Source organism: Canis lupus, chromosome 1, assembly GCF_048164855.1.
Source record: "Canis lupus baileyi chromosome 1, mCanLup2.hap1, whole genome shotgun sequence".
Classification (NCBI taxonomy): domain Eukaryota; kingdom Metazoa; phylum Chordata; class Mammalia; order Carnivora; family Canidae; genus Canis; species Canis lupus.
Window position 1 is genome coordinate 20,795,321 of NC_132838.1, and position 25,514 is coordinate 20,820,834.

A 25,514-nucleotide genomic window follows, 5' to 3' on the forward strand; every position below is an offset into this window, starting at 1 on the left:
TGCAGGTGCGCTTTCCTGAAATCCCAGCTGCTCTCACGTGGAAAGTTCTGTGTAGCTGAAAGTTCCCTACTTCTTAGTTAAAATGTGAGAAAGGGATGGCATCTCCATTTATTTCTGCCATGATGGGTCCTCAACCTTGTGCCAGTCTGCTTCCCTCGATGGTCTGCCTTCTGTGCCTTCACCAGCCATCACCACTTCTACTTCTCTCCATTCCATGACTCCTGCTGGAGGGGTCCCAGCACATAGTAGGCTGTCCTAAGGGGTAGACATTAGAATGGCACCCAACCTTCTAATGCCACTCTACTTTCCAAGGTGATAAAATGGGGCTCCCTACAACTGACATCATTGCTGATCCTTTGTAGAAGTTGTTTTTTTCATCTACTGGTTGTTGGAAACGCTGGGGTTTCCTCACTCTTTTCCTAAGGAGACCATGTCCTGCCACATTCCCTGCCATTCTGCTCCCCTTCCCAAATCCCTGGCCCTTTTACCCCGCCGATGCTGGTCGGGCAATGCTCAGAAAGCAAAGACCCTCTTTGTTCTGGTTTTACAAGCTGGCCCCAGGCCAGCTCCAAGCAGGCCTCCAGCACTCCTATCTTAACCCTTCCTTAACCTCCCAAAGGAAGGCCCAGCAAGGCCCATCCTGCCCACACCAGAGGAAGAAAAAAGAGGAAGAGGAGGAAAGGAAGGAACTTGCCTCCACCCCCATGAAGGCATCCCCAGTGTATGACTTTGACACATATCAGAGCTAGTTCTCCAAGAATTCTGGGGTGGGGCTAAGAGCATGGCAGAAAAAGGGAAGAGTCTGCTGAAATAAATTGATGAAGTGGCGAAATTAAAACCCTCTCCTGGTATTTATGAGTACAGTCTTGTATCTCCTGCTTTTTGGAAGCTATTGTTGTTGAGCACACTAGTCATCCGGTCATTCAGGAAAGAGGCACCCAGTGCCCGTTCCCTGAAAGGGTCTGTTGCTTTGTATGCACTAAAGATGGACATGGGAAGAATGACACAAAGTGTCAAGCTTTCAAAGCTTTGGGTTCCAAGTGACATGACATCCCATACTGGGGAGCTCCAAGGACTTAGCACTCACGGCATGAACATCAGGACCATGCGAGCTGCTGAATGAGACACAGGGTAAGAAGGCCGTTCAGCGGTACCATGTTCCCCCTTAATCAGGGCTTCGCCTCCCCATGGTCGGTCACCCCCACACCCCTCCACCGGCCCTCGTGCTCCAGAACACCGTCAGAATGGTAACCTGTGTCACAGCGTGGGCGTCCTTCACACACACCCTCTATCACCTCAGCGTTTTGTCGTGTCATACTGTCCCAAGAAGGGGGACACAACAGATATTTTGGGAGCAAGATAGAGACTACCTTTATGTAACTTTGATTACAGTATATTGTGTGTGTTTTTTAAAGATTATATTTATTTTAGAGGGAGCTATGGGACTTGATGGGTAAAGGCCATGGGGGCTACTAAATATCCTACAGTGCACAGGACGGTCCTTCACATCAAAGAATCAGCGAGAGTGGGGGGCAGGGGGTGAAACTCCAGCAGGCCCCCCGCTGAGCTCCACCTTGGGCTCAATCCCAGACCCTGAGATGATGGCTTGACCTGGTGTCCAGAGTCAGATGCTTCACCCACTGAGCCACCCAGGCGTCCCTATAGTATATGGTTATAACTGTCCTATGTTATTATTGCTGTTGTTTCATCTCTTGCTGTGTCTAGTTTATAAATTAAACTTTATCATAGGTGTGTATGTATAGAGGAAAACATAGCATATATATGGCTCAGTGCGATCTGCAGTTTCATGCATCCACTGGGGGTCTTGGACCATATCCCCCACAGATAAGGAGACGGCTATATAAACCAGGTATCAGAGAAATTACTTTTTCCTTAGGAGGAATTATCTCCCAGGCTGTGCTTTGCAAATGGAGATGATCTCCTGGCCTCCTGAATAACATATACTCTTTGTGACTTTTATTTTTTCCTGGCTGTAGGGATGGTGAGTATCTACTTTACATTCTAGGTACCTATTTTCCTGTAGGACTGACAGCAGGTCTTTTGAAAATGGGTTAACCAGCAGCAGGGGTGCAGCCCCATGATTATGAAATAGAGCAATGTTCACTATTAGTTAATAGACAATAATGAATAGTTATTGCCTCCCTGCTCCATTTATTATAACTGTTTTAATAGTCTGTCTTAGAAATACACACAGACGTATATTCTGAGATTGACAAATATATCAATGATATATCTCAAAAATAATAATATATTTAAAGATAATTGTAATAATATATTTCAGATCTAGCACTCTCTAGAACAGCGCTCACTAAATAATAAATAACAATAGTAACAACTTAATATTTAAGTAACAATTTGTAATTTACAATTTTGTGTAAATATATTAGGTCTTTACAATAACTCTGTAAAGTAAATAAAATGATCCTCATTTTTAAAGATGAAGAAACTGTAGTTCTAAGAAATTTGGCGGTTTTTCTAGAGCAGTGGTTCTCACTCTAGGAAGCGAGTGACTTTGCTTCCTAGGGAACATTTGGCAATGTCTGGAGACATTTTTGGTTGTCACAACTCAGGGGAATATGAAGGGGAGTTGCTCCTGGGACTTAATGGGTAGAAGCCATGGGGGCTACTAAATATCCTACAGTGCACAGGACGGCCCTTCACATCAAAGAATCAGCCCAAATGTGAATAGTGCCAAGGTTAAGAAACCTTACCTAAGGTCACACAGTTGGTATGATCTGAACTCAGTTTTTTGTGTTTTTTTTTCTTTTAAAGATTTTCTTTATTCATGAGAGACAGAGAGAGAGAGAGAGAGAGAGAGAGAGGCAGAGACACAGGCAGAGAGAGAAGCAGGCTCCATGCAGGGAGCCCGATGTGGGACTCCATCCCACAACCCTGGGGTCAGGCCCTGGGCCGAAGGCTGGAGCTAAACCACTGAGCCACCTGGGCTGCCCTGAACTCAGTTTTATTATTCTTAGCCCAGTCTTTTTTCTGATATCCCCAAAGAGGAAAATTTCATGTTGAATTGAATGGAGAAGCATCATCTGTTACATCTTCTATTGTGCTCATTTTCGCTTTTCTTATTCCTGGGCTTCTGAGAAAGGGTAGAAAGTACACCTTTAGTAGACAAGGAAATGTTGCTACATAGTATCAAATTGTTGCCAGTGAAAAAGGAAAGTCTTTCAGCATCACCTCCTCCCCACTCCAGCCTACTCCTACCTACTTTTCCAATTTTGACTAACTCATTGAATCTGGGATTTTTTGGACAACAGTGATATAATTTCACTATTTCCCCAGACTAACACTAATATAGGCAACATCTAGAACCATGCAGGAGAGATAGGAGGCAGGAATAAATGATTGATTAACACGTGTGTGAGTTCTCAATTATCGATGGTAATGGCCCGTGGATGTAATGTGGATTTGCCAAAGCTGGTGAAAACCCAAAAGTAATTTTTATTGAGATTTTGGAATACAAAACATTTTTTAAAGGAAGAGTCATCTATCTAATAATTACTTTAATTTTGAGGTAAGCTACTATAACAGTTATTTTTTAATTCCCTAAATACACATCATTGTGAGGCAGGAGAGGCATCCAAGAATGTGCTAGTCAGCAGGGGATGCCAACAAAGATTAAAACCTGGAACAGGATTAGCAAAGCGATGACTAAAAAAGCTGTGATACAGGCAAAGATTGGAGGGGCAAGAGCGTTAAGGCCATGCACGCCAGTGCCAGACAGCCTAGGTTCCAATCCTGGCTCTGGATAGGCATCCAGATCCTACTAACTTTAGGATCATGAGCCAGTTGCTGAACTTCTCTGTGCCTCAGTTTACACAACTATAAAATGGAGTCTACACAGTACCTACCTCATATAGCGTGTTCCTCAGAACTAAATATATTTAAAGATGGGCTTGGTACACATTAAGTGTGCTAGTACTACATATTTCCTATATTATGCAGGCATTAACGTGAATCAGGCAAACCTATGCACAGTGATGTAAAACATGGCATGATGTATTAAGGGAAAAAAGAAAAGGAAAGGAATTCAAATAATTCTAGCACTGTCTCATTTATATTTAAAAACCTCTGATGACTAGATATGTATGTTATAGATTGTATAGTGAGTAAGAACTTGAACTTTTTTTTTTTTTTTTCAGTGAGAGAAATTTACGATCACTTCTTGGTCAGAAGGTGGACACAGACGGCCACTCTGAAGCAAATTGACTTTTCTCAGTAATGGAATGTAAGACCAGGAAACCTGGTTGGCTAGGGCAAGAGAATAGAAGGTTCTTTTAAGTTCCAGCAAATGTTGGTACTTGGTAAGCATAGTTGGTCACTTGGGAAGAGGAAAACAAGTTGAATGGGGTTCATTGAGGCCTCTAAGGGGATAGAGATCTTACTGGCTCCTTCCTTTTTCAGAATAAAATGGTTAGACTCCCCCCACCTCTGTCTGCAGTGTTAGAATTGTCACATCTGCGGTCCGATGGGAAGGGTATGCTACAAGGCTTCCAGAGAGGAATGTTCCCCAAGGGAAAAGAAGCCTGGTCGGGTGGCAAAACCTAGATATTGTAGTCGAGGAATACATGGGAATGGCCACTTCTGCTAGATATGGCTAAGGTAAGAAGCTCATTTGGACCAGCTTCCTTGGTCCAGAAGTCACACATGTGAATATGGGCAAAAGTGTATATTGTTGGAGCCCACATGTAGGGCAAGATTGTGATCTGTGAGAGGATCCCACCAGCTAAAGTATCACTGTGGCTATAGATGATGGCGTCAGATGGCATAGGACTGGCTATCAGTAGTGACCCTGGGGCACTCACAGAAATCCTAGTAGGAGTGGATTAGCTTGCCAGTTCTCTCTCTTGATTTTTGTAAGCAAAATGGATCCCTTTGACAGAGTAAAATTACTTACAGTATGGGGACAATCTGAGGAAGTGGTAAATACTGGATTTTTCAAAATAGATGCAGGTATAGATGTGAATGTAGATTAAGTATAGATGTAATCTATAATCAGAGATAGATGAATAGATTGATGGAAAGATAGGTAGATAGATCAAGAGTTTTTGACCCCAAGAAATGGTTTGACCAGGGTGCCTAGGTGGCTCAGTTAGTTAAGGATCTGACTTTTGATTTCAGCTCAGGTCATGATCTCAGGGTTGTGAGATCGAGCCCCATATTGGACTCTGTGTTGGGCAGCGTGGAGTCTGCTTAAAGATTCTCTTCCTCTCCCTCTGCCCCTCCTTGCTGCTCATGCATGAGTGCTCTCTCTCCTCTCTCTCTTAAAAGAAAGTGATTTGAACCTTACCATGCATTTGAAATCTAGCAGTTGCAGAATAGATGCAACTATTTCATATTGGTTTCAGAAATCTGGACATGTGTGCGTGTGTGTGTGTGTGTGTGTGTGTGTGTGTGTGCCTGCACACATGCAACACAAAGTGTGGTCTCAGGACTAACAAAATCATCATCTATTTGACTGCTTGCAAAATTATGCATTCGGTGACATGCTGGTAAATATTTAACATCTGGCTTACTGGGGGGAAGGGGGAGTGAGGTGGGGGGAAGAGTTCTGATTTTTAGCATTTGTTGATTTCAAAGCTGTCAGTGTGACATCACACGATGTGGAGTTGGGAAGAATGTGCACAGTGGTGTCTACTAAGCTGGAGCGAGCTGGCTCTAATACATGGGTTGGAGCATGGGTCCCTGTCCGTCCCCAGATTTGCTGATCAGAACCTCTGGGATTGAAGCCCCAGAGTATGAGTTTTAACATTTCACTTGGATTATTGTGATCTTCATGAAAGTTTGCAAAGCATCATGGAAGTCAGCATGCTCCTAGGTTTCCCACAGAGGTAAAAGAATGATCAGTGAGGACATCCAAACAGGTAGCTTTGTTGAAGCCACAAATTATCCCATGTACAAGGAGTGTGGGGTAGTGTACTTCAATCTGGAAACTCATCAGTAGATTTTAAGGCAAAAAGACAAAGAGCCCAAACAATGTATAGGAAGAGAAAGCAGCCACAGAAGCAGCTAAGATACGGAAGAAATGAGAGTAGAGTTTGCGGTAGTATAATACTAGAAGACCCAAGGAGATCTGCTCAGAAGTTTCTTGTAAGTGAGCTAAGAAATATATACAAATTTAATCTTTATCAAATCCTATTAGTAGAACTATATAGTCTAAATGCAATCTGTAAATGGGTAAAACAGCATATGATAAAATTTGTCACTAACTAAAAATAGATTAAAGAATCAAATCAGTAAAATTTAGATCCTCCAAGTTTGCTGGGAAAAATTGAACCCAAGAGAAATAATGACTAGAATGTTTTATTATGAATACATGTATGTGTTATAGTATATTTACTTTGTTATATTTCATATGTTTTTACCACAATGAAAAATAATGTATTTTCTTTTAATTTTAGATCTTTAAGATTTAAAACTAAGTAATTTTTAAAATTATAAAATTAAAAGAAAACACATTATTGTTTTTATTGTAGTAAAAACCACATGACATAAAATATACCGTCTTAACCGGTTTTAAGTATATGGTAGTGTTAATAAATAACATACACATTGTTGTACAACAGATCTCTAGAAATTATCATCCTGAAAACTGAAACTCTATGCTTATTGAAAGACTCCCTTTACTGCTCCCCCAAGCCCTGGCAATCACCATTCTACTTTCTGTTTTTATGAATTTGACTACCTTAGATACCTCATATATGTATAATAATCATGCAATATTTGTCTTTTCTCCCTCTGGCTTATTTTACTTAGCATAATATCTTATGAATCATTCATGTTGTAGCATATGACCGGATTTCCTTCTTCGTAAAGGCCGAATAATATTACTTTGTATGTATATATCACATTTTCTTTATCCATTCATTCACTGATGGATATTTAGGTTGCTCCCACCTCTTGGCTATCCTGAACAATACAGCGATGAGCATGAGTGTGCAAATATCTCTTTGAGATCCTGCTACCAGTTCCTTTGGATATATATATACACCCAAAAGTGAAAAGGGAAAACATATTATTATTAATTACAGTATTGATTATTAATTAATAACAGAATAACAAATACATAACTTTAAAAAGTCAAGCTAGAGTTTTATGGAAAATCGATGGAATCATTCATTCTGCCTTGCAGAACACAATACCAGGCACTGGAACAATGAAGAACTCTAAGACAGTCTCTGCCCTCTAGAGGCTTAGAGTCTAACTGATGATGCAATACCAACACATAATTGAATACATTACAATAGTTTATTTTAAAAGTAAATGAGTTCATTGTATACACTGCTGGTACAAATAAAAATTGGTCAAATCACTTTGGAAGACTGTCTGGCAGTGTCTACTGAAACTAAAATGTGCCTACTTGTTACCCAAGTCTAGGTATATAATAGGATATCTTAGGTACGTACTCAGGATAAGTAACAAAAGATATACAGAATTGTAAAAGTAGATTTACTTGTAGCAGTCAAAATTTGGAAAGCCTGAATTTGGGGGATGTTGAATGATACATTGTTGTATATTACTACAGTGGAATACTACACAACAATAAAAAAGAATAGCCTGCTCCTATAAACAACTGCATGGATGACTCTTACAGATGTAATGATAAGCAAAAGAAGCTAGATGCACACGGAAAGATGCCAGATGATTCCCAGTTAAAGAATAGGCAAAACTAATTTCTGGCAATCCAAGTCACAGACATGGGTGAGGACTGTGACGGTGAAGGTGGTAGCCTTCTGGCTTGCAGAGAATGTTTTATATCTTGAGCTAGGTGTGATTACACTGGTATACGTGCATGTAAAAATTTTACCAATCTTTGTAGATTTTTTATTTTTTACTGTGTGTAAGTTATACTGCAATTTAAAAAAAATCTTTTTATTTATTTATTCCTGAGACACACAGAGAGAAGCAGAGACGTAGAGAGAGCAGCAGGCTTCTCACAGGGAGCCCAATGGGAGACTTGATCCCTGGACTGGGATCAAGCCCTGAGCCAAAGGTAGACACTCAACTGCTGAGAGCCACCTAGGCGTCTCTAAACTGCTATTAAAAAAAAAAAAAAAAGTTTTTGTTTTAAGTAAATGAGCCAGTTTCAGAGGAGGAAGTTGGGAAAGATCAAAAAGTCAGAGCGGACCTCAAAGGGGAAGCAAGAAGTAAGCTGGATTTGATGTAAAGGTAGGAATTATTCATGGGAAGTACATGCGGGAGGCCAGTTCAAGCAAGAGAAACGAAGGGAAGAAATGCATGATGGCACGGATGTCCTGAAAGGTTGGTAAACTTTGTGCTTGTTTCTCCCAATATCCATCTATTCTTCTTCCTAGTAGAGAAGCCTCGTGGGTCGGGTACAACTGACCTCACCTCAACTCCAAGAGTGGTCTTTAACTGGTTTGAGTCTTATCAACATAATTATTTAGGGATGAATGTAACCCGACATTACACGGTTTGGGTCAAAAGCAGGTGTCTTCCTAGGATGATAGACTTAGAGTCCAGCTGAGGCTTTAATATCAAAGCTTAGGGAGAACAAGGAACTATCCCTTTCTGAAAGCAAACAAAAAAGTTTATAACTTTATTTTCTGATGGTAGCCTTTTTGGGGAACATGAGGGAGTTAGCCTGAAATAGAAAGTTGGGCTGAGTTGAGAAAAATGTGAAGAAATAAAGCTGAAGCCCCAATTGATGGTGCTAGACGTTTTAGGATTGCAGGCCCGTTACTGTTCAAACCAGTAATGGATTTGATTGGATTTTTATGCTGCTTTGCAACCCAAATAACTAATAATAGCCCAGGTACAACATCTCTTGAATGATTTATTCTACTTCCCATAACCATAGCATAGCTCTCCTTCAGACTCTCACAGTCACTGGTTGAAAGAAGTGCAGTAGCTTTCTAACCTGGTCTCTGCCGTCTTCTTACCTTCATCATCCTCTATACTGTTTCCCAAATGATTGTCTCAGGCATATCTGATCACTGCTGCTATGTGAATGATCCTACTGGCTCCATGCATCACGAATAACGGTTAATGGGCCCAGTTTTGCCGACTGAGTTTTAATATCTTAGTTCTACTCATGAACCCTAAGAAGACCCTTAGTCTCTGGACAGCCGTTGACATACTTAGCACTTCAGTCCAGAACATGCTTCTTTCTCTCTCTCCATGATAGGAATACCACTTCTCTTTCTAGATCCAGCTCTAATCGTGTCTCTTCTAAGTCTTTAGATTTCTACACCTGGTAATTACTCATTAGGCTATATAGTCCTGTAGCACAATTTTACGTCTTGATGGCTCTCAGCTCAGTGTGTTGTAGTTGGGGTGATTTATGTGTCTGACTTACCCACTAGGATGGGATGCTAGGAGGTCAGGCGTCCTGTTTTTTCATCTTGAATTACTCACTGCATTTTCCCTGGTGCTTTTCATACACAAACTGCTTAATAAAGGTGTGCTGTATGGTTAGTTGACTCGAGATGAAACTTCCTTTAAGGAAAGACATTGAGATAAAGTTACAGAGGTAAGTGGGAGCAGCCAGAGGAGTACAGATTTTGAAGGATTTTAAAAACCACAAGCTAAGTATATTTAAGTTCAATCAGTTTTATTGCACTTTTGAATAGGTGAAAGTTTCTCTTGCTGTTTTCTAAAATTCCTCGTACTCTTTCTACACCGTTTATTTTTTAAAACCATTTATCTTTTTCATTCAACTCCTTTTCTTTGGTGGAAGTAGTTATTGGTTTTGAAATAAGATGTAGTTTGAGAAGCAAAGAAAAAGAATGAGGAGGTGATCAGCTTTCATTTCTCTTTTCCATTATGATCCTAGGATATGCTTTCCGTCTACTAAAGTGGCAGCTTTAAATATTTTTTTATAGTAACTTCATATGCACATCATACTCTGCTGTATATGCATACCTGAAATAGGCTTTTCTAAAACAACTCTTAATTCATGCAATGTATGTTGATATTGTCTATTTTCTTCTATTTCACTTTGAACCAAACCAGCAAATCTATTTCCTGACCATTAAAGAGTTGAGGTCTGAAATTTGAAAACTGGCACTAAAGAGTATATAATTGTGAAGTTACAGTCATTGAAAGAGCACTGCGCCAACTACAATCTGCTAATACTATGATATTTAATCTGTCATAATAACCCATGTTATGGAGGAAGAAACTGAAGCCTGGAGATACAACCAATTACTCAAGATCACATGGTTATTACGTAGAAGAGCTGAGACTCAGACGCAGGTAGACCATGCTTCTGCTTATAGCTCAGTGGCATGTGCCATGCCTTGAGGTCATGGCCAACTGCAGAAGAGATCTGCATATGGTTGAACTTTCAGACCTGCAGCACCACCAGGGAGGGATGAGACCACCAGGTTGTAGACAAATGGTCTATACACAACTTCATTTCTCCTCTGGGACTCTGTTCCTGCCCTATTTTTCCAATCCGTACGTCCTTCAAAAGATAACAAAACCCTTAAAATAGAACATTCAAACTATAGCAGAGAAAACAGTTTTATTATTAAAAGAAAAACTTCCAGAAAGCTGGCACTAAATCTTTTGAGTCCTCTTTAACAAAACTCCAAGGACACTAAAAATGAATCTTTTTTTTTTTTAACCTTTCCTTTTCCAAAACGCTCAAAACATCTAAAAATAGGTAAAATCAAAATTCTACTCTATAGTATGCCGAGGTCCAAAAAGGAAGGTTTGTTATGGTTTGTTGACCATATGGTTTGTTAAGGTTGTTAAAGCCATGGCACATGCCACTAAACTGTGAAAAGAAGCATGGTCCGCCTGTGTCTGAATCTTAGCCCTGCCATGTAGCGGCTGTGTGACTTCTGGAAATTTGTTGTATTCCCAAGCCTCAGCCATAAAATGTTATGATAGTGAAGCAATACTATGACAGCAGCTTTTGATGCATTCATAATAATGAAGACATTGTTTTCATGGTTGGGTAAATTAAGGCAGTTATCCTTTGGGGATTGAGGTGACAAGGGGCCAGTGGCCTGTTTCAAATCACACTGAATATCACCAGCAACATTTGCCTTCGATGAAATCAAGCCAAAATGAGACCTTAAGGAGAGGCTGATTTGAAAAAGCATGAAAGTGGCACTCTTCAGTATTAAAATGTGCATCTTAAGAATAAAGACAGATTCTTGATCCACTTATTTAATAAATAGTTATCAAATACTTCATACGTGCCAGGCTTGGCACCAGGTGTGGGCAAATAGAGTGAACACGATTCATGCGGTACCTGCATTATGGAGTGTGCCGTCCGGTGGCGAAGACAGGCAATATAATAGTAAATATATTAACAAAAGTTATATTATCAAAAATATATTAACAAAAATTGAGAAGGGTGCCACTAAAGATGTAAAAGTGACGAGAATACGAAGAGGGGTGCTTACTTTAGACTGAATGGTTAGGAAGGTCTCTAGGAAGACGTGATGTTTAAGCTGAGGCCAGGAGGATGGTAAGAAACTAGTTGTGTGAGCAACCAGGAGAAAGAATCGTGGGACCAGCAAATGCAAGAGGCCCTGGGAATGTGGGCCTGTGTCTCATGAAGCTCTGGACTTCTTCCATACGCACTGACTAATCCCTCCTCTTCTGTCCTGCCTGCTGCTTTTCTGACTCAGCCTTGCAGTCTATATGGGGCTCCAGTTTGAGGTCCTTGATGGTCGTGCCCTTTTATAGATCAACCTAAAATTATATTGGGATGGCCCTCCTTTTCCACATATCTTCCACAGGCTGAATCTTGCTCACGGTGACTCTTCCTTTTAATCAAGCCGGTCCGTGACTTTTATATTATTCTGATTATTTTTGCCTACTTTTTTTTTTTTTTTTTTTTTTGCCTCACGGCCTAAAAGAAGAAATGCCGACACAAGGTAGACACTCAAAAATTATTTGGTGAGTTTTTGGATGAATTTCATTAGACCCTCAAGGAACTGTCATTTTGTGTGTTTGTGTGTGGTTTTGTCTGCTTTAACAAGGGCAAGATTGGGGGAGATCCAACTGGATGGAATTTGAAGAGGAATGGTATGGCATTCTAGACTGGCATTCAGTTACTGGAGGGCTGCTTCTGCCTCTGTAACTCATTAGTGATGTGACCTTGAAATCTTGAACTAAACTCAAGGGTTTGGTCCAAGCCCCCTTCAATGTCTGCTCTTTTCTGCGACTCATTAGGTTTCAATATTTGCCACTCCTCCATACTCCTATGAATTAAATGTTATCTTTAGGCATCAATTTGGTTTACGCAATAATGATGCCTTACATTTCAGAAGAATTTGTCATTTTCAGAGTACTTTCATCTCTACCATCTCATTTGATTTTAACCAGTCATGTAAAGTATTGAAGACAAATTAAATTTTTTTTTTTTAACTTCTGAAAAGATGTGAAATTTGCTCAAGGTTACAACACGGTAAAGGGGAATGACATTTGGTTGTACTGTCCTGACTGTACGTGGCACAATTAATTGGACAGAATTGCTACCATGTGGGAGTGGAACAGTGTTTATACCCTAGTAGAGTGGTCACTAAATTTTTTTTAATGTTAAGGACTGTTTCAAAACGCTGAAATCTAAAAAATCTTTTTTTTTTTTTTTTTTTTCTAAATTCTTTAGTGGTGAGGATCAGAAAAGTACTCACGTTAGCTCGGGAAGGGGAATACTACAGGAGTCAGCTCTCTCATGGACAGGAGGCAAGGGGGCCCTCATAAGAATTGGCAAAGCATCTCTCCTTATTTCTTCCTAGGACTCAAATTGCCTGCTTTTCTCAGAACTTCCAAGATCTTTCATATCTGAAGAGCAGTTTCCTCTGCTTACTCATGGTTCTTGTTTCCCCATAACCATGGCTCACATGGTGTGGCTTCCTGGCACCAGCCCTGGCCAGCTGACGCCAACTGGTCAGATCTATCACCCACCATAGACTCCTGTCGATCTCTTCCTCTCTTAGTTCCTGTGACCCAATCAGCTGGGGCTGCAGAGACTCGGACAGGAAGGAGTCATGTGATACACACATCAAGTTCTACCTCTTTATCGGGATTTGTGGACAGGTTTTTAAGGAAGGGAGTCTGTCGATGGAGCAGACACCTCAAAACACATCTGCTACATTTACCTTTTTATCCAAGTTTCACAAAATTCTATTGAGTCTTCCTTTCTCATGTGTCTCCGATCTTTATAACTTGGTAGATAGGCCTATTCTTCTGGTAGTTCAGGGAAAACAGAACAAAACAAAAACAAAAGCAATTCACATTTGTCCCTGAATTTAGGATAGGAAGGGTGGTTGCATGGCTTTCTGACTATCAGGTGCTGTTAACCTGGGCGGCTCAGTCCATTAAGTGTCCAAGTCTTGATTTTGGTTCAGGTCATGATCTCAGGGTTGTGAGATCGAGTCCCAAGTCAGGCTCTGCATTCAGCAGGGAGTCTGTTGGAGATTCTCTCTCTCCCTCTGTTCCTCCTCTGCTTCTCCCCGGGCTCTCTCTAAAATCAATCAATCAAGATCAATCAATCTAAAAAAAAAAAATGCTAGCAAATCAGTTGTGTGCATTTAAGTCTCAGACCTGATTCGATAATTTGTTTCCAGACCATTTATTCCGCTTGGAAATCAAGAGGGAGACTCTTACAATCTGACCACAAATGAGAAAGAATTTTAAGGGATTACCTAACCTAGCCTCCGTATTTTATAGGAAGACGTTGACCTCAAGCCTTAGGTCACAGAGCTGATTAGAGGTAGCACCAGTGGATTATTTCTCCTAAACAAATGTTTGTGAACTTTTCATGACATCATCTCAGCACAGCCCTGTAGAGGCCTCCTCTGAGCATCACAAATAACGCGTGTGATAATGCCGCGTGAAGTAGCGTCTACAGGTAAAATTTGTTTTAAGATGAGCACATGGCCTGGGGATAGAAGCCAGGCACCTTCCCAATGTGGGAATATACAGGAAACAACCCATAAATGCCCTCATTCCTGTTTTCTAAACACTTATACAGGAATTAAAGATCTTGAAAATTGCTCCAAACTGTTATGCCACAGAACTGCAACAGAGAATGGAGGTGAGGCGCTCGGCTGCCAGGGGTACAGGAATGGGGGGGACGTCCACTCTGGTCCGCCCTGCCTGGCTTCAAAGGTGGCTTCTATCGCTTAATAAAGTTGTGTGATTTCAGGCGACTTTGTGTCACTTACCGAAGTGCCCTGGCTCAAGCTACTCAACACTTTGTGCTTCTGAGTCTCTGAATATAAAATATGTTCTATCAAAATACCCAGAGTACCCTGGAGGTCGTTCCTAGGGTCAGAGCCGCCAATATGCCCGAGCTTCGCAGGACACTGCTTGGCTCATGGCAAACCCGGGGTGTGAGGACAACCCATCCTCATCCTCATCACTCGCTTTTGTCCCTTGGGAGCTCTCCTCCACCTGAGCCCTTCGGACCGATGTGGCCAGGGCAGCGAGTGACTGGAGAAGACCAGGGCAGAGGTCTTCTGTGTGGTGGCCCCGTTCATCTCCAGGTCACCAAGGTCTTCCATGGTGGCCCGGCTCCCTCCTCCCAGGTCAGGAAGGTCTTCTGTGGTGGCCTCGCTCCTTCCCTTTGGGTGGCCAAAGTCTTCCGTGGTGGCCCGCTCCATCCCTCAGGTCAGGAAGGTCTCTGTGGAGGCCCCGTTCCCTCCTCCCAAGTCACGAAGGTCCTCCGTGGTGGCCCTGTTCCCTCCTCCCAGGTCATGAAGGTCTTCCGTGGGGGCCTGTTCCATCCCCCCAGGTCAGGAAGGTCTTCTGTGGTGGCCCGGCTCCCTCCCTTTGGGTCACCGAAGTCTTCCGTGGTGGCCCCGTTCCCTCCTCCCAGGTATGAAGGTCTCCGTGGAGGCCCCGCTCCCTCCCCCAGATCACGATGGCCCCCGCTCCCTCCTCCCAGGTCACGAAGGTCCTCCGTGGGGGCCCCGTCCATCCCTAGGTCACCAAGGTCTTCCGTGGGGGCCCCGCTCCCTCCTCCCAGGTCACGCAGGTCTCCGTGGCGGCCCCGCTCCCTCCCTCCCCAGGTCACGATGGCCCCGCTCCCTCCTCCCAGGTCACGAAGGTGTCGCAGAGCAGGGGGCCTGCAGGGCTCGAGGACCAGGTGACGATGCTCCGCAGCCGCAGCCGCAGCCGCAGGCCAGGCCGAGCCGAGCGGGCTCCCGGTGCAGGACGGCCTCGGGGGCAGGCGGCGCGGCCCGGAGCTCTGGCCCGCAGGGTCCCGGGGGCCCCCCGGCCGCCGCCTCCCACGCGCGCAGCCCGGCTCCCTGCGGCTGCCCCCCACCCCCCGGGCTCCGCGGCGTGCAATGCCTTAATTTATTCAGAAACTACCCTTCGGAGGGGAAAATTAAGGGGGGGGGGCGAAGACCAAGGAAAGGGAGCCGGGAGAGGCGCGCAGGAGCCCGGGCCCGCGGCCGCCCCCGAGCCCCCGAGCCCCCGAGCCCCGGCGCCCGCCCCGCGCGCGGCCGCGCTCCTCTCCCCGCCGCCCGCCGCTCCCGGAGGAGGCGGGGCCCTGCGCGCGGCCATCTTGGGCGCCGCTCTAGGCGCCGTGTTTACGACTCTATGGCCGCCCGCTCCCGCCCCGCCCCTCCCCAGTCATTGTCTGGAGGAGCAGCCGCGGCCGCAGCGCCTTCTCTTTATAAGCCCGCAGTGCCCGGATGTGAATGGATTACAATGTATCTTTCAGGGAAACCTATTATTATCAATGTGACTCCACGGGGGAGTCAATGGTGATGATGAGGAGGAGGAGGAGGATGATGATGATGAGACACCTCTAAACTTGGAACAAGTTTAAGACTTTATAAGAGGAGAAGAAAAAAAAAAAGCCACCAACAAGATTTGTTTGAGGAAAGATTCTAACTATCCTGTATTGATATATTTTTTTTTTTTTAGAAACAATAAGAAAAAGTTGTTGGAATTTTTTTTTTTTTTAATGGTTTCTTTTTTGGGGGAGGGGATTTTGTTGCAGTTTGATGGTGGAAAATGCAAAAACCAGAGCCAGGTGCATAATCTTGTATTCTGTGGATATCCCTGGAGCAGAACTGAGTACCAGTTAAAATACTTTTTTGGGGGATACACATGTGAGATACTAAGTACTTGCAGAAGATTTTTTGTCTTTCTTTTTAAAGTCACTTTCCTTGGAATATTGTGAGCATATTTGTGGCCATTTAAGGTAACGTTACAATTTGCTGTCAGAGTAAACTGTTTGTAATTGAATTTGATTTTTAAAAATGTCGATCCCGATGTTTTATTAAAACAAAAGGAACAACCTATTAAATAATTTGCCAATGGGAAAAAAGTGTGTGCATGCATTTTGTGTATGTACTTGCACATCTAGCAGTAACAGGGTTTCTGGAATGTGTATTTTAACACACGTTAAAATAGCGAAATGTTGCATATCCTGGGTAAAGCACGCTTGTTATTACGAAGCGATAGAATTACGAAGCTTAATTTTAATCCTAAAAAGTGATGTGAAAAAGTATGTTTTAAGAGCATGCAAGGCCTGTAATGGTAAATGTTGAATTCAAAACTTATAGTGCTGGCGAGCGGGGACTTAGCGTGGCTAGGAACTCAAGTGTAAAAACAAAACAACATCCACCCTCAAAAATTGCCTTTTTTTTTTTTTTTCTTTTTTTCTTTTTTCTTTTTTTTTTTTTGGCGAAGTTTGCAGCTCTACTAATCTGTGACTTAAAAGGGAGGGGCAAGAAAGTATGCAATTTAGGTTTCGGCCCCCCTCCCTCCCCAAAATGCAAAACTACCGAAAGGAAAATCTCCCCAGCGAAATGTGGCTTGGTTTATATATGGAAAAGAAAAATATTGTTCCTCTTGGCAAAGTCTTTTTGCATCACGTGTATTTGCAGCCTAGTATAAACTTGCTTTGCTGTGTGTGGATGTGTGAGTGAGAGGGAACGGGAGTCGGAGGAAGGAAGAAGTGAGGGGATGTAAACTCGAATAAATTTCAAAGTGCCTCCGATGGATGAAAACGGGCAAAAACTGAACTGTTCAGGCTTCAGATTGTAACTGACGATCTGAGGGAAAATGAGGTGCTCGATGAATTTTCGTTTGTATTTTTTTTTTTTTTTTTTTGCGAGGTGGGGGGGGAGGTGTGGATTTGCTTTTTTTCCGCGGGGGGGGGGGTGTGCATCCCAGCCCGCCCGGCCCGCCCGAGCCGCGTCTCCCCGCCGGAGCCCCCCCCCCCATTTCTTTGCTGAACTTGCAATTCCGGGCGCCTCGGCGTGTCTCCCCCTCCCCCCTCCCCCGTCCCCTCCCCTCCCCGGAGAAGAGAGTTGGTGTTAAGAGTCAGGGATCTTGGCTGCGCGTCTGCGGATCCGTGGCGGTGGCGGCGGCGGCGGCGGCGGCGGCGGCGGGGAAGGAGCGGGCGCGGGCGCGGGCGCGGGAGGTGGCGGTGCCGGCGGGGGCCAGACATGAACGCCGCCCGGGCGCCGGCGGAGCACCGGGAGCCCCTTCGCGCGCGCGGCCGGTAGGTAGCGGCGCCGGGGGCCGGCGGGCGGGGGCGCCGGGCGGCGCGGGGCTGGGGCTCGGCGGCTCCGCGCGCGGCTCCCAGCTCAGACACCCCTTCCCCCTCCCCTCTGCACCCCCCCTGCACCCCTCCCCTCTGCACCCCCTTGCACCCCTCCCCTTTGCACCCCTTGCACCCCTCCCCTTTGCACCCCTCCTCCTTGCACCCCCTTGCACCCCTCCTCTTTGCACCCCTCCTCGCTGCACCCCCTGCACCCCTCCTCTCTGCACCCCCCCACCCCCGCCGGGCCGCTCGGAGGGACCGCGGACTTTGCCGAGGGCCTGACTTTAATTTTTACAACCCTTTTCTTTCACGAATTAGGGTGCTGGACAATTCCCAGGATCCGACCCTCCACTCTGCTCCCCACCCCCCCTCCCTCCTTCCCTCCCTCCCTCGCCGACCCTGTCCCCCCCCTCCCCCTTTGGACGTGTGTTCGCTCCGGAGACGCTCCTCTTTAATTTCTTTGTAGCTACTTTGAGATGCAGGGGGGGAGTGGTGCGTGTGAGTGTGCGCGCGTGGGTGCGAGTGTGCGAGTGTGTGCGGGGGGCGGGGGGCGGGGGGGAAAGTTGAGACCGGATCGTTCCGAGTAGTTTCTCTTTTCTCTGTGATCCATTCATTTCTCGCTCTACCTCCTGTTGCATAAAATGATGCGCTGAAGAGCGGCTTTCTTCTTTTTTTTTTTTTTCTTTTTTTTTTCCTTCCCGGATTTGGTTTTAGAGTAGATAGATGTTACCAGTTTTGATCGTCTCTTTGGAAATACAATATCAAGATCGCTTTTTTTTTTTTTTTTTTTTTTTTGCTATTGCTGCCTATTCCATCTTAAAAAAAAAAAAAAAAACCAAAAAAAAAAAAAAAAAGAACCAAACTCTCCCATCCCTCCCTCCTCACCACCTTAATCCCGCCCGCCCCCACATCCCCACCCCCCACCCCCCCAGTCTCCAAAAATCCGATTGTGTTTTCTCCAAGGATTGGGACTGGATTTTCTGATTGCGGTTATTTCCATGTTTCTAGGTTTGTGTGATTTTGCTAAAATGCATCACCAACAGCGAATGGCTGCCTTAGGGACGGACAAAGAGCTGAGTGATTTACTGGATTTCAGTGCGGTAAGAAAGAACGGTGGAAACTAACAACAGCTGTGAAAAAAAAAAAAAAACCAAACCAAAAAAACCCAAACACTTCAGCTAGAAACCAGTAGTGATCTAAAGGACAGGAATAATTTTTAATTGGCTGAATCCTTGGCAAACATGAAGGTCTTTTTGATAAGTTTTTAACTACAATTTTTGGGTGTGATGGACGATTCAGGCTTTTTTTTTTTTTCTTCCTCTCCCAGAGTGTAATTACTTTGCCCTTGAATTCCCTACCCACCGGACCCCCAAAATAATGGAATCTCACTCCAAATGAAAGGACAAACAGACAACCCTAAAACTTGGCCTTAATCTGAACGTGAGAGTACTAACCCGTTGCGCACTACTCCTTTTATTATTATTATGATTTATTTTTTTTTCTGGAAATGGAAAAGAGAAAATAGGGGACCCAGTTGTGTCTTAAAGTTTTAAATCGATGATGATGCTTTGGGTTTCGCAGGACCTGGCGTCCTCTTAGTTACCTCTTTTCCCAGGAACCTGAGAACTCGGATACGTGTGCTGAGCATCGTACGTGCTCTCGACTCCTTTATGGACCGTTTGGGTAGATCTCGCAGTCGTGCGATCAGCACTAAACCAAACTTGACACACTTGTGGAGTTTGAGGGCTGTGGGGGACCCCGCTCCATCCCTTTGCCCCTTTCCCAAACCGAATCCCAGACCTGTCAGGGGAGGTGATTCCTTTTTAATGCCAGAGGAGTTTGGTGTAAGATGCATTTGCAAAGCAAAATAAAAAGGATCCACAAAACGCACGAGTAAAAATCCAAACCGCCTTCTAAGTGGGGCTCTTTCATGCTGCCGCTGCTGGTGCTGCTGCTGCTGCTGCTGCCGCCGCCGCCGCCGCCGCCGCCGCTGCCGCCGCCGCCGCCGCCGCCGCCGCCGCCGTTGCCGCCGCCGCCGCCGCCGCCGCCGCCGCCGCCTCCGCCTCCGCTGCTGCTGCTGCTGCTGCTGCGCTGCTGCTCTGCTGGACCCTCTCCTGGAGAAATGGCTTTCGGAAGTTTTTCCAGGAAACGTAGCCCTAGGCAGCTCTGTAGCCCCCTTTCTGCTTGCTGCACTTTCTCCATTCGTTCCTTTGCTTTTTGCAGGCTCTGACTCAGGGAAGGTGCGCATTATCCACTAGATACGTCGAAGAAGAGGGAAACCAATTAGGGTCGAAATAAATGCTGGAGAGAGAGAGAGAGAGTGAGAGAGAGAGTGAGAGTGAGAGAGAGAGAGAGAGAGTGAGAGTGAGAGAGTCTTGCTACAAATTGCTCTCATGTTAGAGACGAAATGAGAATTTAGTGCAGGTGGCACTTTTGTATTTATTTGGGTTCACATATGACAGGCAAATCCTATGCGGGATGGAAATGGACATTGCCACGTTTCTGGCCAAGGTTTTCAATATAAAACAAACAACTTTTTCTTCTCCTTTGTAAAAACTAGTGTTTTCTAGAGAGGCCGCTGCCCTCCAGACCTGAATCTTGATAACATTATGGGGACTGTGTTTGTTTGAAGTGTAGCAGTGCTGCCTGGTTCTGGCAATCTGATGGACCTGAGGAAAAAGAACAGAGTGGAAGTGGGGGGTGAGGGGGGTGACTGCTAATGTTATGCTCGTTTTAGTTGGATGCTGATGTATTTTACCAAAATGAACCCTTAGCATAAACTCTAAAGCTGTTTTGGTAAGAGTATGAAAGATCTTTGATGAACTCTGAAGGCACAGAGGTCTTCTTTTTGACAGTAATGTTTCTTTGTTTCTTTTAGATGTTTTCACCTCCTGTGAGCAGTGGGAAAAATGGACCAACTTCTTTGGCGAGTGGACATTTCACTGGCTCAAGTATGTAAATTCTTTTCTTAGCATGTAGTTAAATGTTCTTAGCTGTTTATTCACTCATTGTATATTTTTGGCTCCGTTGAAGTGTTCTGAAAAAGTCATTGAAATTTTAGCCTGTAATGATATGGTTATTTCATTAGCCATCGGTGGTATAACTTACACAGAATGTTATCTTTTGCAAAATTAAAATTAGGCCTTTTTTTTTTTTATCAAGCAAGGAAACTGTCTCAGAATTCCATTACTTAATTTAAAAGCAATTTTCTAATACAGTTGTAATCTAACACATGAAGATAAGGCCAGTGTTGACATGGGGAAAATGAATTTATTTCCCTATTTGAAAATAGACGGAAAAATCTGACTTTCAAAAAAAGGGAAAAAAATCCCTTGTAAGTAATATTAATTATTAGATACTATGTATAATTAACCCTTTTAGAGAAGTGAGCACTTGATTTTGCAGATGAATGCTGCATAGTAAGCCATAGCTGTAAATGGAGAGCCTCTTGCTAATCTGAGAGCAAAATATGAATTAATTCATCTTTAAAATATTCGTTTTGGTGCCTTAGCTATTTTTTTCCCCCTAAGCATTTCCTTGTGCAGTGGATTTCTACTATATGTAAAGTTGCAGATTTGGAAGGACTTTTATGTGTTGTAAGTGAAAGGTCTTTGGGTGATGCTTAAAAAAGATGTTAGCGCTATTCACAAAGGAATCTGTGCGCAATGATTATCTGGCATCCAAGGAGGAGTTTTAATAGGGGGCTCCCTGAAGGTCTCTTATTAAAGTGAAAACTGAAAATCTGATATTCACTTAAAATGGTTATTTATTTGTTTGTTTGTTTATTTATTTATATTGGTCCAGTGAATTTCATACAGGAAGGAGGCATGCATGGTGGCCTGCTATCTTTTAGATTTAAGGCTTAAATTCATTTATGCTTTTTAAGCAGCTGCAGTATTTAGGAGTTCTGGAAGTGGTAAATAACAGTACATTAGACAGAGTACCATTCTTAAGTCAGACTGGTAAATGTTGACATCTTTAAGCTGTGAGATGCCTGTGGAACTTTCTGTTAACTACTGAATATAATTTCACATCTCTCAATTTTCATTTGATGCTCTGGAAAGAAAGAAATCTGTTCACCTTTGTGATTTGTGTAATTGGCATGCTTCTAAAAAATTAGTGCCTTTTGAAAGTTGCTCATTTCCAAATAAGTTACTTCCCCCTCCTTCTGGTCCCCATAAGGCAAAGTTATAGCTCTGTAATTTGATTTATAATATTAGAGGATATAAGATAACCCCTATAGTTCTATTTTATCTTTTAAGTTTTGAGGTCTACTCTGATTAAAAGTACTATTGATCATATATTTGTGTTTTACTGCCCTGGACCCTGTTGTATTTTCCATTTAGAGACTGAACATTTTTTTGTTGTCTTGGTATCAAGTTTTCCAAATTTTGGTGGTGTACTCTCTATACAACTTTGAAGTAAAGATCAGTACAAGTATCTCTTGTGGACAAATTAATTTTTCATGTTAGACTGTATCAAAACAGTAACTAACTTTGCCTCTGACAGTAATTTTCTTCATGATTTTACTTAAGAAAATGTGTATTCAGCTTAAATCTAAAAGTAGATTATGTCAGAAAGGCCCAGAGATAGACTGCTTTCAAAGTGCAAAAAACTCTTTTCTGCACTTTCTGTGAAAACTGACACATTTGGAATAACTTAAGTGTATCAGTTTAGGTATGGTTTAATAAAGTAAAGTGATTTAGAAGCATGAAATTGTGTTACATTTAAAAAGACAACTGTGCATCTGGTCCCTTTTCTGTGTTCACATTTAAATAAAGTTCTTGCTATGATGTTTAAGTGTTTACAGAGAGTACAGGCTGGATAAGTATGAATATGTATTAATGCATTTTAGTAAGTGATTATATATTGAACTTACACAGTTCTTAAGACAAATATATATATACACAGACACATACACAAACACATACATGCACATCTACACAGGCATAATCTGGGAAGAGTCTTCATCCTTAGTAAGATGTGTTCTGATATTTCTAATGAAGATGCTGTGATTACTTTTAAGGTGTCGAACTTTAAGTGACATTGTACCATGGTTGTGGTTTTCAGGCCCAAATGTTCACTTGTAAAGGTGAAAAGGTGTAGTGGCTATTTTGTTCTGGCAGCTGGATTGAAAATGCAGGGTATTCATCCCATGCAGTATGATGGTGACTATAATATATGGAGTACAGATTGTAGTGTTGGTTTTTCTCATCTATTCAAGACATATTTGAACACAGGGCTATTAGTGAAAAAAATGGCTTATATTTCCACTCTACAACAAAGATAAATCTCTTTTTAAAGAATATCAAATAGAAAAATCAGGAAGACTGCATTTTGCCCTTTAACTGGAAGGATGGACTAGGAAACTTGGGACAGAGAAATAATTTTCTAAATTTACTTGAGGTTAATATGCACTGTCTTGAGTGGGCTCAGATGGCCCTTCCATGGGTAGCTTTGAAACTTAGGTCTAGGGAAAAAAAAGATCCAAACTATAAGTCAGTAAACTGTTCATAGTTGCAAAACCAGCCACATTTCTTCAAAGTGAGGCATGGTGATATTTCATGCTTAAAGTTCCCAGTAGCTTTTGAATCAATTAATAGAGGATGCTCCATCGTGATTTGCAATGTGGGAATGAAAATAAAGTGTGGCCATATTCCCTTTAATCTTTCATTTTGCAAACATGGTTTTTCCTACCACCTTAAGAAATGGTGAGGCTGCTAGGGAGAATGGAATGTAACCTGAGCTACAGCCTGACATTCCCAGGGAGCATTTTTCACATGAAAGGCTTTTGTCAACCCAGGAAAGGACCAGCAGTTTTTGTTTGATGTTTGCAGGTGTTCAGCAGAGAGCAGTAAAACAATTCAGCCATGATGGTTCAGAGCTTCGATGACCTTAACAGAATGAATTGGTGGGCTCTGGAATTATTTTTAAGAAATAGTTGTAACCTATATGGTAACTTATACAAAGGGATTTAATATCCGTTATATCATTGATCTTAAAACAAACGAAAAGCATACACATGCCTGGATGATTGGAAAATTATTCTCATTAAAAAGTAAGGTGGCAAAGTCACAAAAAGAAAAAAAAATGCACCTACAGTCTATAATTTATTGATGAACAAGGATTAGTTTTCTATTATAACAAAAATATAGTTTATTTGATTACCTTTGAGTCTTTTATGAGCAAAAGGTAAACATACAAGCTTTGGCATCTTTTTAAAAAGTAGCTTTAGAGTTGGGCCACTAAAATGATCTATACTCAGGAACAGCCCTGGTCACATCTGTTACGTGTATTTACAGTTCGCCTGTGATGGATACTACATCTTCCTCTCTTAGTTTAAAAGTTGAGCTTTTTCCCCCTGTAACTGTTTAGTTTTACTTAGGTGTTCAGTGTTTGTTAAGGATTGCCAAATGAATGGGTGTTTGAACAATTAAGAGCAGCAGTAAAAACGTACTTCATCCCTGTTGTGGTCATTTTTGGAAGAGGAGAAACATTTTTTTGATGTTCATGCAGGTTAGTTGACCTATAGCCACGTAACACCAAAATGACACATCAATTTAGTAAATTCAGTGAGGAAAAAACATTGATGCAATGGATGCTTTTTGTATCACAGAGAAAATTCAAATGGTAAGCATCCTGAATTAATTTCTGTCTGTAAAAGTTTGAGTTCATGGTTATGGTGTGGAAAAAAAATTGATCTCTCCTTAAAGGCATTTGTTGAGTAGAATTACTTAATTGTGTGTGTATTTCTGTGTGTGTGTGTGTGTGTGTGTGTGTTTTAAAACAGTCTTACTATTTAGTACAATTCACAATGGTGGTATGGCTTTTTTGTAAGGAGCAGAGTAATTTAGTAGGTTTACGAATAAGCAAAATGGCATTAAACTCATTATATTAGAATCATAGAATTTTGGGGATAGCAACCACGTAAGAGTATACAGCCCACTCCCTTCCTTGTACAGCCAAAGAAAACTGAGGTTCTAACCTGTGCCTTTATTTGGTATTCTAAAAAAACAAGCTCTGATTTGCTAATTTTTTTATGGCTCTGCACATCCTTTATTGGAACAACTCTGGTTTCCCTACTATGTTTTTCTATAATTTATGCTGCATAATAGGGTATAGGATGTGTGTGCTGATATTGCTTCTGCATGTGCACGTGCTCTTTGAATGCTTTTTAAGGTTTAGAAATGCATTTTTGGATTATTGATCATTCTCTTTTACCTGACCTCCCCTGTGACTGTTTTGCAAGATCCTAGATTGAATAATAGGGTGTGGATGGGCATGACAGTGACAAAATACAAGTGCTTCTTAATATGTCAGGTGGCATACTGTGCACCTTGTATTTGTCGTAGTTTTTGAATCCTCACAAGAACCACGAGATGCGAGATTTACCATGCTCAATCCATAGATGAGGAAACCGAGATTCAGAGATGTTCAATGACATGACTCTCAAGGCAGCCAGGAATAAATTACATTTTAAACTCCCGTCTGCCTAACTCAGTATCCTTTTCACACACACACACACACACACAGCCTGATACAGATTATTTTTCAAGATTATGTAGACATAAGGGTATATTATTAAGGCTTGGCGTGTAATGTTATTCCTGATATTTAGAGTAGATAAGCATTTTTTAAAAACATTATTTAAGATAATGATATAAATCATGATATTTTCCCTGCCTTGGGATCCAGATAAACTGGCTTTCTAATTTATGTTGGATTGCAATGTGACTTAGTCTGTCTTTCTATTATTGTTATTATCATTATTATTATGAGGAGAATACAGTAGATCTTTTCAAAGTCATGTGCTTTCGTTCTGTTGTGAATTGACAGTCTGCCTGGGTGTCCACGAAAATACTTTGTTCTCAGTTATTTTTTAGGTACCTAATCAAACCAAAAGCTTGCCTACCCTGTTAATATCTAAAAAAAATTTTACTATTTTTAACTGTAAAGAGAAGTTTTGCAGTTCATTGTTAGATCTTTG

General features: G+C 42.4%; 1 protein-coding gene across 17 annotated transcripts in view; it reads left to right on the forward strand.

Annotated features, from left to right (window-relative positions):
- The first annotated feature begins 15,602 nt into the window (after positions 1 to 15,602).
- Positions 15,603 to 25,514, forward strand: part of TCF4 (transcription factor 4) — a 361,238-nt gene continuing 351,326 nt past the window's right edge. For 7 of the 17 annotated variants that reach the window (XM_072822575.1, XM_072822609.1, XM_072822600.1 and 4 more), the window contains exons 1-3: positions 17,373 to 17,485; positions 18,536 to 18,627; positions 20,406 to 20,478. In XM_072822575.1, coding sequence (XP_072678676.1) covers positions 18,556 to 18,627; positions 20,406 to 20,478 — 145 coding nt within the window. In that variant the 5' untranslated portion in view covers positions 17,373 to 17,485; positions 18,536 to 18,555. Of the gene's footprint in view, positions 16,178 to 16,902; positions 17,049 to 17,372; positions 17,486 to 18,535; positions 18,628 to 19,581; positions 19,768 to 20,405; positions 20,479 to 25,514 lie in introns of those variants that run through there. The other 10 variants (XM_072822655.1, XM_072822688.1, XM_072822673.1 and 7 more) reach the window with 8 other exon arrangements.